The 13,254-nt window shown below is 37.5% G+C and overlaps 1 protein-coding gene across 1 annotated transcript; it reads right to left on the bottom strand.

The window, feature by feature from the left end:
- Positions 1-1,231: 1,231 nt before the first annotated feature.
- On the bottom strand, positions 1,232-1,963 carry LOC137724559 (antimicrobial ginkbilobin-2-like protein). The gene has a single exon (XM_068463320.1). The coding sequence runs from the start codon at positions 1,961-1,963 to the stop codon at positions 1,232-1,234; it is 732 nt and encodes a 243-aa protein (XP_068319421.1).
- Positions 1,964-13,254: the final 11,291 nt, after the last annotated feature.

Genomic DNA, 13,254 nt, shown 5'->3' on the forward strand with positions numbered 1-13,254 from the left:
TCATAAATGAACATATGGTATTATAAATAAAAAATCATTGATCTAAAGGTAAGAAAAGAACTTAATATAGACTTAACTCATCTATGAACAATCTTGATAAACCAAGGAGGACTTGTGGCGCAAGTAAACAATGGACTAAAACAACCAATAAAACAATCTGTTAAATAAAAAGAACAGTGAGATGCTTAGACTTATATTAACTTTGATTGTGAGCCTCAAAACCTAACAAAGACCCCACAAAGGCATCATTCAAACTAATAACAAACTTATATTGCAGAAGACCAAGCAACAAACCTTGCCCAACGGGCAAGATAACGGGATTTATGCAAGGGATAAATCTATCCTGAACACAAGATGCTGCCAAGCATTGACCTGCGAACGCGGCAACAAAATCTCCTTCCCAATTTCTCACAATCACCCCCACTCCACCGCAGTTTGGTTGTTTTGTTCAAACAAATTCACTGTACATTACCATCTGTTACCCAAAAAAAAAAAAAAAAAATCACTATTACCATCCATATATACACTGTACATGCATGATGCATCAATAATTCTGCAGAAGATGATTATACAAGAAACATAAAATTTTGAGTTGCTACAATAGACCGGCTCAAGAATTCTGTAAAACAAATTATAATTTCATTAATTTGCAGAAAATATACAAGAAACATAAAATTTTGAGTTGCTACTATAAATCAGCTCAAGAATTCTATAAAAATAAATTATATTTCATAGGATAAGATGGCAAAATAATAGGACAACTGAGAGTATGAGACAAGGGGTAAATACGTTCAATTAATATATATTGAAAATTTAGTAATTTGATGTATTCTATGTTAGGGTATTTTTAGTATTTTGTATATTAGGATTTTGTTGGTAGGATAAGAATGCTTTCTTGTTTGTTTAGGATTGGATCATTATAAACATGTCTTGTAACTCAGTAGATAGGAATAAAGTCTGGTAAGACGTAATCTTTTTGAGTTATGTATACTTTTTGATAATTATATAGTGTTCTTATTTCTTTTCAGTCAATAAAATAATAGTCCAAGTTTGTAATCTATCTTTTTTCTTCTGGTTCTTTAATTTGTTTACATTCCCCATATTACATTTCAAAGAAAAAAAACATTCCCCATATCAGAACTTCATTTATTTGTAAGGTATTAATACATGAATAAGTTTATTACATTATAAAAATAAATAGAAAAGACTTTATATTTATGACAATTATGATCTAAGTACCAACAATTGGATATAGTTCAAAACCAACATTGCAACTCCCACCAACAACACGACCACCTCGTTTTGCACCGCAACAGTTAGGCAGTTCGCTTATTGCACCATCAATACACTTCTTACAATTAATTCCAGAGAGGTCCCTCGTGCATTGAGCAATACCATACAACGTTGTGACTGTATCGAGTTGTAGCTCACCGGTAGCATAAAGCTTTGGATTAGCATCAGAAGATTCATTAGATAACTCGCTTAACAACTCTTTAACTTTCTCATTGAATAGTGTTCCATTCTGATCTACTTCTTGGACGTTCGACATAGAGAACCTATTCGCATAATCAATCTGTCCAAAGAAGCTCACATCCGAGTACTTTAAGAGGCAGTGATCGTACCAAATAACGGCTCCTTTGTTATAAGCACACCGTTGATGGAGCTCTTTACCGGCGTCAACCACGCAAGTATTGCAGTTTTTTTCTGAGACATCACCACGGCATAGAGCCATGCCATGGACTTGGTTTTGGCCATGACCAGTCGAATCAAGGGCAAAGCCAGTAGGAGGAACTTTGGTGTATAAAAGATTGAAGAGTAAGTTTAAGTTAGCACCATAGGGACTATCGGCAGTGTAGTTTTCAGGGCTGAAACAAGAATGGGAAAGTGGGGAAGCACCAATGGCTGAATTGTGGTAAAGACATAGGACTAAGAGACCCAGAGGGATTGATTTGGAGATGAACATGTTGGCTTATGAGACTCAATTGCTGGGTTTTAATTGTTCCATCCAAGAACGCACTCCATATACATATATATTGAAAGTTTCTAAATTATACCCCCGAGAGTTGAAAGTCTTACCAGCACAATATAATAAACGTTGAAATTAATCACGTACGTATGGGACTCGTTCTTGAGAGAAAGCTTCCACAAATGATTGAAAGACGCATTCAAGGTAGCACCAAGGAAAGAAAAACTAAATATCACGTTATCATGCATTCTACTAGGTGATCATTGGACGTCATATAATCCAGTGGAGGACTACGTCGCTTTGCACGCTACAGAAAACGAAAATACATGGCTATATATATGATTCTAGACAAAGTTGATTTTAATACTATTATTACATTTTGTTTACTTTGGCCTGTCTACTTGTTAAATCATATTTTGTAAATAGAAAACTAGATTTAGTTCTTCAAAATGATTACTTTTAGATAAATACAGTGATGAGTAAGATTAAAAACTAATTTTAATCATTTAACTCGTGTCCAAATCATTTATAATCCATGTCATATTTAATTTCTTAGATGTAACTTTACTATGTTTTGTTTTCCTATATTATCCCTAAATATTGCTACTAAATGGTTTCTGTTGTGGCTTATTTTATCTGACAAGGGAGAGAGGGAGGCGTTGCGTAAAGAGATATGTGTTTGTAGGGTTGTGTAGAGGATGTGTTATTCCCCATACGTAGTGCCTTTATTTATAGTAATAAGGGAGGGAAGAATCCTTCTCCTCTAAGGAATACAAGTCCTAATAGGGAGGAATAACTAGTATCAAATCTAATCTAGGATTTACGCAATCACACTTTAATACAATGTTTATAACACCCCCCCTTCAATGTGTATATACTCAAGTAGATTTGGCATCATGTGGAGTTGAGGAAGCTGACTCGTCGGCACTGATTCTGGGAACACGCTAGTCTCAAACAAAAGAAAGAACTTGCATATGAAACTATGTCTCACAAAAAAAAAACTCAATGGCTATGGTAAAACCCAAGTAGGGACAAAACCCATAGTCCAAGGAAAAGTGTGTGCGAAAATGCAAAGTCAAATGAAATGTCTACAGGATGTCATCAAGGATATGGTCAACCTAAGGTGGGTGCCTCGTCAAAAACTCATTAGGTAGCAAAAACCCAAAGGGAAAATTGTTCCTAATCATAGGGAAAAAGATGACAGTAAGATCAAGCAAGTATACTTCAGGATACTCCCCCTAAGTTTGACATAATTCCAAAAAGAACTAACAGTGTTACAACTCAAAAAGTTTACGCATACCTATTCGTTGAACAAGCTTATGAAACGTCGCCTTCAGTAGTGATTTGGTGAAGAGGTCCGCTAGGTTGTCTTGTGAATGGATTTGTGTGACTTCAATCTTCTGATGCTCTTGTTGTTGATGTGAGAAGAAGAACTTTGGCTCAATATGCTTGGTGTTGTCTACTTTGATGTAACCCTTCTTGAGCTGTTCGATGCATGCTGCATTATCTTCGTAGAATCTTATGGGGACGTCAACGACATGGTAATTCGTAGAATGTTATGGGGACGTCAACGACGGGGTAAAGATTGCAAAAGCTTCGAATATGGCCCACAACTGCTCTCAGTCAAAAGCATTCCCAAGTAGCTTCGTGTAAGGCGAGTATTTCAGCATGGTTAGACGAAGTGGCAACTAAAGTCTATTTAGTTGACCTCCACGATATTGCAGTGCCTCTAACGGTAAAGACGTAACCCATTTGAGAGCGCACTTTGCGCGAGTCAGATAAGTAACATGCATCAGTATAACCAATAAGACGGGAATCGACTCGAGAATGAAGATGCCTAGATCTATAGGGATAGAACAAGCCTAGATCTTTAGTATCCTTAAGGTAACAGAAGATGCCTTTAACACCAGTCTAGTATCTACATGTCGTGCATTACTATATCTAACCAAAAGATTAACAACGAATGAGATGTCGGGTCTAATGCATTGAGTTAAGTACAATAAAGCGCCTATCACACTTAGATAAGGAACTTTGGGTTTCAAAATCTCTTCTTCATCCTCCTTTAAACAGAAGGGATCTCGTTTTGCATCTAGCGATTGTACAACCATAAGAGCACTCGAAAGCTTCACTTTATCCTCGTTAAAGTGGCACAACACCTTATAGGTGTATTTCAATTGATGTAATAAGATTCCATCTGAACAATGATATATCCCGAGACCCAGATGGTATCGAGTCTTTCTTAGATCTTTCTTCTCAAATTTCGACTTCAGGTGCGCGGCAGTTCTCTTGAGCTCTTCAGGAGTTCCGATGAGATTCATGTCTTCGACATAAACTGCAACAATCACAAAATCGAAATGTGACTTCTGAATGAACACGTGAAGGCATAGTTCGTTGTTCACATATACCTAACTAGTCAAATACTCACTCAGACATTTATACCACATTATTCTAGATTGCTTCAAACCATATAGTGAACGACTTAGCCAAATTGAGAGCGTGTTCCAATGTTTGGAATTATTTGATTCAGTCAAAGTAAGTCATTCGGGAACTTTCATATAAATTTTCATATCAAGATCCCCATAAAGATACGCAGTTATTATGTCCATAAGTTGTATACTCAAATTTTCGGAAACTACCAAATTGATAAGGTAGCGAAAGTAGTCACATCCATAACAGGTGAATAAGTTTCGTCATAGTTAATCCCGAGGCATTGTGAAAATCTTTGCATAACAAGATGAGCTTTGTAACGCACAATTTCTTTCTTCTTATTATGCTTTTGAACGAAAACCCACTTATAGCCAACAGGTCCAAACACCTTACGTTTCGCAAGTGAATCGAGTTTGACTTGGATTGCTTGTTTCTAGTTTGACTAATCAGTTCTACGTCGACATTCATCGATGAAATGGGGTTTAATGTCATCGCACAACATGATCTCAGTAGCTACTACATATGCTAATGCATCGTCAATTATCATCTCATTTCTACACCAAACATCATCCAAACTAGTACGATGGACTGAAATATCGCGGTTCTCAGGAGGTGGATTCGTCTCTTCAATGATGCTTCCGTAATCTAGTATTTCCTCATGAGTTAGATATAATGAGTAGCCGTTAGTTGGATTCACGGTAGGCTTAATGTCCTGTGCCATGGGATTCCTCTTTCGAGGATCTAAATCCTTTGAACCAAGAAGTCTGCCATGTTTTTGTGTAGGGGCAGAGGATTGGCTAGTTGCTAATGTACATGGATCAGCCAAATTGACATCCTGGGCCTCCAAGAGGGAAGTTTGTTGTACATTTGGTACATCCATCTTTGCAGGAACACTTGCAGCTGGAATATGTGATTTTGTCACTCGCGCTAGATCTATGAAAGCATCTAGCATGCTCTGAAGATCTAATATGCGTTGCATTTCAATTTTAGACTGAGTGGTACGGGGATCTAAATGAGACAAAGTGGGAGTCATCCACGATAATTCACGTCGTTCTTTATGAATAGGGAGGTTCTTATCTCCCCCTAATGATGGGAAGACTGCCTCATAGAAGTGACAATCCACAAAACGAACGGTAATAAGATTGCCTGTCAAAGGTTTTAAGTAACGAGTAATTGAAGGATAATCATATCCGACATAGATTCCCTATTTGCTGAGGCCCTATTTTGTACGTAAAGGTGGCCAAATTGGCACATAGACCACAAAACCAAAACCACACAGATGCGATATGTCAAGTTCTTACTTGGTAACCAACTGAATGACGTTATTTGGTTGAATCACAATAGGCCTCAAGCAGACCAACATAGTTGTGTGCAATATTGCATGGCCCTAAGCAGCGATCAAGAGCTGGGTACGTATGACCAACGATCGAGCAATCACTTGTAAGCGCTTAATGAATGCTCTTACCAGGCCGTTCTGGGTGTGAACATGGCGTACATGATGTTCAACTTCAACCCCAACCGACATGCAATAGTCATCAAAAGTTTTAGATGTGAGTTCTCCAACATTATCCAATCAAATAGATTTGATAGGATAATCAGGATGGTGATCCCTAAGCTTGATAACCTGAAACACCAATGTGGAGAAAACATCGTTTTGTGGACAACAAGCACATGTGTGACCAACATGTGGAAGCATCAACCAATACCATAAAGTATTTAAATGGTCCACATGGAGGTTGAATTAGTCCACAAATGTCCCCTAAATCCTTTGTAGAAAAGTAGAAGGATTTAAACGAATCTTCTCATAAGAAGGCTTAATGATAAGCTTTCCCATAGAGTAGGTTTGACATGCAAGTCCCTGAATCAAACATAAACTTTGAGTTAGTGGATGCCCATGTGAAGATTGAGGATACGGCGCATTGTTGTTCGTCTAGGGTGTTCCAAACGATCATGCCAAAGCAAAATTTTGTGTACAGTCCATGAGGTAGGATCGGCCACATAGTGGCTCTCTATAGGGCGTATGGTTGTAGTATACAAACTACTCGGGATTCGTCCATCTTCTCTAAAATACGCTTCTGGCCATATTCGTAGAAAGTGATGCACATAAATTCAACTCCATTTTCTACATAGGTTTCATCGTGGTAGTTATTGTCAAATTATTGTCTCGAATATCTTTAATGCTCAACAACGTTCTTCCAAAACATGGAGAATAAAGTGCCTCTTGAATGGTCAAAATAGTTGTTGGACAACATTATACAAGCCTTTCTGTATCTTTCGATCAAGTTGGATGAACTTGAGAGGCTTTTCAGAGGTGCATTCTCAACATTAGTGAAATAGATGCGTTCAAGCAAAACGGTGTGCGTGGTTGCACTATATGCCAGACAACTAACTTTCCCACTAGTCATACCTAGAATGAAATTAAATGAACCAGTCATATGTATAAAAGTTCAAAAACTTAAATCCATTCAATTAATTATTTTTCGAGAAAAGTTTATAAACTTCAGGTTCATAATACCTGCAAACAAACGCATATATATACAAAAATATGCAACAAATATATATAAGTAGGTCTTCGAGGTCTATGATTGTAATTGAATAAATTATTTGGACTTTGGGACAAAAATTAAAGTTTGGGTGAAAAAATTAAAACCCATAAGGCTAAAAAAATAGGCAATATAATTGGTGGCCTAAAGCATTGGACCAAAGCCCTAATGGGCTTTTAAAAACTGTGAAAAAGAATAGAGTCCAAGCCTAGAAAAATGGGTTAGAATGGTCACTGGCCAAGAGGCAGGACGCATGCCCAAAATTGGGCAAGATCCAGCGATCTTGTGCTTCATACGCACTAATGCACCAGCGCAAGACTGGGATCCAGTGTGGCATGGTGCAAGGGAGCACCACAGCCATGTGGGGCTATCATCGTGTGCTTCTTGGTGCACTGGGACTTCATAGCCCTACAGGCTTGTGTCATGCATGCCGAGCAGGGAAAGACAACGAGGCTACTACAGGCAGGCCAAAAAACAAAAACAAAAATTTGTTTTGTTATAGGCCGTAACAAACAAAGCCCATAAGGGTTTTGGGTTGATTCAAGAACACCTCAGCATATGTTGGGTATGGTCGTCGGGGAAGAAAACCTAGCGCAGCCACTGCTGGCAACTATGTTAGAGGACAGAGATGGCTTTTTGAGTCAGAGTTTGTCAGAGAAACTAGTTTAGCGACAGAGTGTTGAAGAATTTAACGTCTACAAACCTATGGAACATTCGGATTTGAAAATCAATTTTTCAAAATCCAGTGAGATTCATGTGAATCTCGATCAAAAACCAAGATTGAGACTACTTCAGGTCGTTGAAAAGGCAGCCATGATGGCTGGGCATGGCTGTAGGCCACGCTTGAGTTGGTTTCAGTGGTAACGATGCCATGGAAGGTGTTGGGGGTGGGTTCTGGGTGTAGAAGCCATCATGGCTCTGTGACTTAGCTTGCGGGTTGGCCTGCCTCTAGCGGCTCAGGCTGGCGACTTGGCTGCTTAGAGCTAGGCGGCTGGAAGCCGTAGCTCGCCTAGGTTTAAACCCTACTATTTGTTTGGTTTTTTTTTTTTTTTTTTTTTTTTTTTTTTTTCGGATTCAATTATATTCATATATAACAATATATAATTCATAACAATTGAAGAATAAATGTATTAATGGTGGTAGCTTCGGGACCTTTGTGTGAAAGTTTAAGGAAACAACCCTAAAAGTATAGAGCTTTAAGTCCAAAACTATTATTTTAATCAGTTGGGCTGAGGGCCAGCGAAAAAAATTGGGTTAACAGAACCCAAACCCAAGTATGGATTAAGAAAGAAAAAGTGAAAACTAATTCTAGATAATAGGGTTTAAGGTTTCATATGGGCTAAAATAAATAGGCCCAGAAAGAAAAATGTTTTCTCACACGTGGGTTGGACTCCAAGTTCATTGGGAGAAAACAAATGGGCTGGAAAAAGACCAAAACGGGTAGGAGAGCCAAACTGGGCTTACTGTTTATTTTCATTTTATTTTTCTTGGGGTCTATAGTCAAGACCTGGCCCAAAGAACTGAGGGCCCAAAAGGAATGGGAACCAAGCCCCAGGCCCAAGACGTGGGCCAGGGTTGTAGTGGGCTGAGCACAAATATGGTTGAGGACATACCAGCGATGGTTGGGTGTGTTGCCGTTGACGAAACAAGGCATCCCGTTGCAGGCAACAACGATTTTCGAGCATATGTTGTTGGCGTTTTGTTGGGATGGTGTTCCAAACCATTTTGGAGGATTTAAAAACTTTAAATTCCATTGAGAATTCAAAGAAATCTCAAGCCTTAATCTTGGGAAGGAGATTGAACGACATCTAGTCGTCGATGATAGGAGCATATTCATGCGACTTAAATGGCTTGTTCTCGTGCATTTACGTTATGTTTCTTTAGTTATTTTAGTCCTTTAAGCTATTTTCGTGTGTTTGTAGGTCCAAAGGGCTAAAGGAGCAAAAAGATGCATTTTGGAGACTATTGGAGCACTTTTGGGCTAAGGATGGATAGCTTATGCTTGGCGCCAAAGTGTTGGACGAAATTGAAGACCTAATTGAAGACCAAAGTGTTGGAACCTTGTTCCCTTTAGTTTTAGGACATTTAAACCTTTCCAATTTCCTTAGCTGTGCATAACATTCCAACATTCCACTCCTTCATTTCAGCCACACTCTCACATATCATTACTTATCATCACCACTTATCACTTATCATAACCACATATCATATCATAACCACATATCATATCACTTATCACTTATCATCATCACTTATCATATCACTTATCATAATCACTTATCACTTAACATGCACCCATCACCTAACACAAAACCTTGCAGCCACATGCATTCCCCTTTTGCACATGCTTTCCCATTTCATTATTCATTCACCTTAATCATTCCCTCACATGTTTTCCCAACCCATTGCAGCACATGCACATTCACCCTTCATTATTTCCATCCACATGCATTTATCATCATTCACCCTAGCTTTAAGTCACATGCAAACACATTCATTTCAGCACATGCACCACTATTTCAACACATGCATCACAAATACACAACACCTAGCCGTGCAAAATACTACCATTTCTTAATCATTCAGCCATTCACCCCTTTTCTCCACACCATGCCGTGCATCCCCTCACTCTCTAATTATTTAATCACATGCATAAATCAGCCACATGCATCTCCCATCTCATTTCCAGATTGTCCCCTTGCACATGCAGCCACTTATTCAAAGCACATGCATTTCCACCCTTTAATCACATGCATAAATCAGCCACATGCATCTCCCATCACCATTCCAGATTTCCACCACCCTCATAGCTGTCATGTTCCCCCATTTCACCTATAAATAACCCTTCATTGCAGCCACAAAGGGGGGGATCCATTCACCACAGAAATAAGGCCTTTGTGCCAGAAATTCATCCATTCCATCAACACTTCCATTTCAGAAATTCATCCATTGTACATACCACAAACACTTCCCCCTTTTGTGCCGTGAGTTTCCTTATTAATCCAAACACCATCCTTCCATTTCCACCACTACCCAAACCATTCACACCATCAAACTATCCTTAGACCTTGTGCTACAACGAAGAGGAAGAGAAGAGTGCCTAAACGTTCATACAATTCAAGTTTGAGTTGTTGGAATGTTTAGGTGTTTCTTTGATTTCAATGTTTAATTTCAATACTCTTTGTTTTGTACGAATGAGGAATGGAAGAGAAGAGGGCCTAAACGTTCATACAATTCAAGTTTGAGTTGTTGGAATGTTTAGGTGTTTCTTTGATTCTCTTTGTTTTGTACCATGAGGAACTAAAACCCCCTTGGCTAGGGGGTAATTCGAAATATATGTTTATGCTTGCATTTTGATTTGATTACTTCTAATTACGTTTCATAAGTTGTGAATTCAATTTGTTTAACTGTTTTATTGATAACCTATTTATGTATGTTTATTGAGAGTGCACGCTTAATTTTCATGCATGAATATGACGCTAGAATATAAGTGAGTTTCACCTAATAGTTATGAACTTATATTCACAAGTAGTGGAGGTTGCTTATAAACAATCGCGTTAAACGAATTCTTGGCATAAGTTTCATGCGTATTCCATAGTAACGAATGCCTCGTCAACACTTATAATTTTCATAGAGCGTAATGATTCTTGCTTGTATCTCTATTATGCAATCATGTAGGGGACTTGTGGGGAATGTTTTGAATTGTTGTATGCGCTAACCCATCCAATTCAATAACGTTAGGAAGATTTGAAGGTTAATTAGTGCATCACGGTTAACTTGGGGTGTTGAGAATTCATGGTTTATTGAAATGCAATTGGAAATCATTTTATTATGCAAGTGTAACATGTGTGGAGAAGAACCTTCTAGCTAGCATTCATCCATTCATTTTCATCGCATTCATATTTACATTCTGTCTAGTTTATTAAACTTGTTTCGTTATTTCAATTTTCGTCAAATTAAAATCCCCCTTTACTTTATTGTCTAATTTAGTTAGAAAGTGTCTTAGTTTGTGTTTATAAGAGTTTTGAGTCATTTTGTTACACAAATTCGTCCAAATTTGTGTTTGTGCTCAAATCTGCCCAGAAAGTGGTTTTTAGGCAGATTTGAGTGTGTTTGTGTTGTTTTGAGTCTTTTGGTTTGTTTTAGTGTTTTAAAGTTTAGTTTTGCATTCTTTGAGTCTAGTATAGTGTTTTATATTGTTATTTTACGTTTGAATCAAGCCATAATCTTAAATTCGTCCAACATTGGGTTTAAGGTCAGAAACTGCCTAGTTAGTGTTTTTAGGCAGTTTTGAGTCTTTTGAACTTGTTTTGAGTCCTTTGAGTCTTTGTGAACGTTTTTAACTTTGTTTTTATGTTTTTGAGTCAAATCCAAGTGATTAACAATCCCTCCTAATCCCCGGTCCAGAACGATCCCTACTTATACTTATACTACAATTGTCAAAAAGAGGGTTTAATTTGTGTGCGTATAAATCTCGCATCAGTCGACTTTCACCACTATGACGACTTCAGGTCATCGGGAAATCATGGGTCTCACCTGGAAACGACTGCAGATCGTCTATGTTGTCGAAGATCATATATCTCGACGGAAAAGAAGACGATGGACGGAGAACAAGACATGAACGACAAGTCGTTTGAGACCCTTGTGTCTGATTTAGTGCGAGCTTCAGCTCAACAGCTCTAGTGCGAGCTGTATGCTCAAGCTGGGGATGTGTAGATCACGCCCAGTCTAAAGTAGACTAGGGCATCTAAGCCCATTACGAGTTCTAGGGTTTTAACATCCTTTTTTCTTTTTCTTTTTCTTTTTCTTTTTCTTTATTCACACATATTTAATTCACATAATAGCAATATTTTGATTATAATGCATATGCAATTTATGTAGAATATAAAATTTATAAAACGTAAAGTTGGGTCATGCATTATGGTGAAGATTCATGCAAGCAAGGCTGAAAATATATCTAAACATTGTTGGTGTAGAAGAACCTGGATTGTGTGATGAATATTGTGAATGAGTTCCGTCTTCCATTTTGGCTTTCCATCTCCAAAGTTTGTATCACGTTCAACACAAGAAAAAATTAAGTTGAATCAATAAAAGTATATGAATCAATGAAAAAATCAAAGTTTAATCAATTAAGAATATTTGAAATGTAATACTCCCTTGATTGAAGACGAATAATTTCCACATCAGATTCCTTAAATGCAACGGTAGGAGCGTGCTGATACGTGTTATGGCTTATTTTATCTGACAAGGGAGAGAGGGAGGTGCGGTAGTAGAGAGAATTAGAGAGAGATGTGTTTGTAAGGTTGTGTAGAAGATGTGTTATCCCTCCTACACAATGCCTTTATTTATAGTAATAAGGGAGGGAAGAATCCTTCTCTTCTAAGGAATGCAAGTCCTGATAGGGAAGAATAACTAGTATCAAAGCTAATTTAGGATTTACACAATCACACTTTAATACAATGTTTATAACAGTTTCACATCTGAATGAATTTTTTTTTTTTTTCAAATTCACAATTAGCATCCGGCATTTAAAGATGCAACATCAAAGAAATAAGAGATTAGGCTTCTTCTTAGAAAAGGAGATTAGGCTTCTGTAAATGAAAAAGAGATTAGGCAACCATCCATATATTGGTTGATTTCTTCACACACATCCACTAATTACAATTTTCTCCCTTTTCCTCATCATTTGCAGCTTAGGTCTCTATTTTCTTTCTGATGGTTTTGAATGGCATATGGCTTGTGCATCTAGGTGGATTCCAACGATTTGCAACGAAGAGAATGGGTTCAACTTTAGTAACGTTTTTGTGGCATTGTGCTTTTCTTATTTATTAGTTGTTTTTTTTTTTTTTTTCTGTTATTTTGTGTTGGTTTCTTTTATTATCGGGTTTTTATCATTTTGTTAGTGTATGAATTGTTGAGTTTGGAGTTGGGTTTGATCATTTATGCAATAGATATATTCGATTAGGTTCTACAATTTAGATACATTAGATTAGGTATTATAATGTAGATACATTCGATTAGGTACTATAATTTAGATTCATTCGATTAGGTACTATGGTTTAGGGGTGTTCAACACGTATAATGATTTAAGTGTGTTCAACTAGGTTCTATGATTTAGGGCATGGTTTAGGGTGTTTAACAGGTACTAAGATGTAGATGCGTTCAACTAGGTACTATGAATCTATGATTAGGGCTTTTCAACTAGGTACTATAATTTAGGTGTGTTTAACTAGGTACTAGTATTTAGATACATACACTTTAGGGAAATTGACATAAATGCGTCATTTCCTTAACCTTGGGACCAAATAGGATTTTTAG

This window comes from Pyrus communis, chromosome 2 (genome assembly GCF_963583255.1).
Source record: "Pyrus communis chromosome 2, drPyrComm1.1, whole genome shotgun sequence".
Lineage (NCBI taxonomy): Eukaryota > Viridiplantae > Streptophyta > Magnoliopsida > Rosales > Rosaceae > Pyrus > Pyrus communis.

Excerpts from the sequence above, each read along its gene's own strand:
- LOC137724559 (XM_068463320.1), bottom strand. The coding sequence starts at position 1,963 with ATGTTCATCTCCAAATCAATCCCTCTGGGTCTCTTAGTCCTATGTCTT.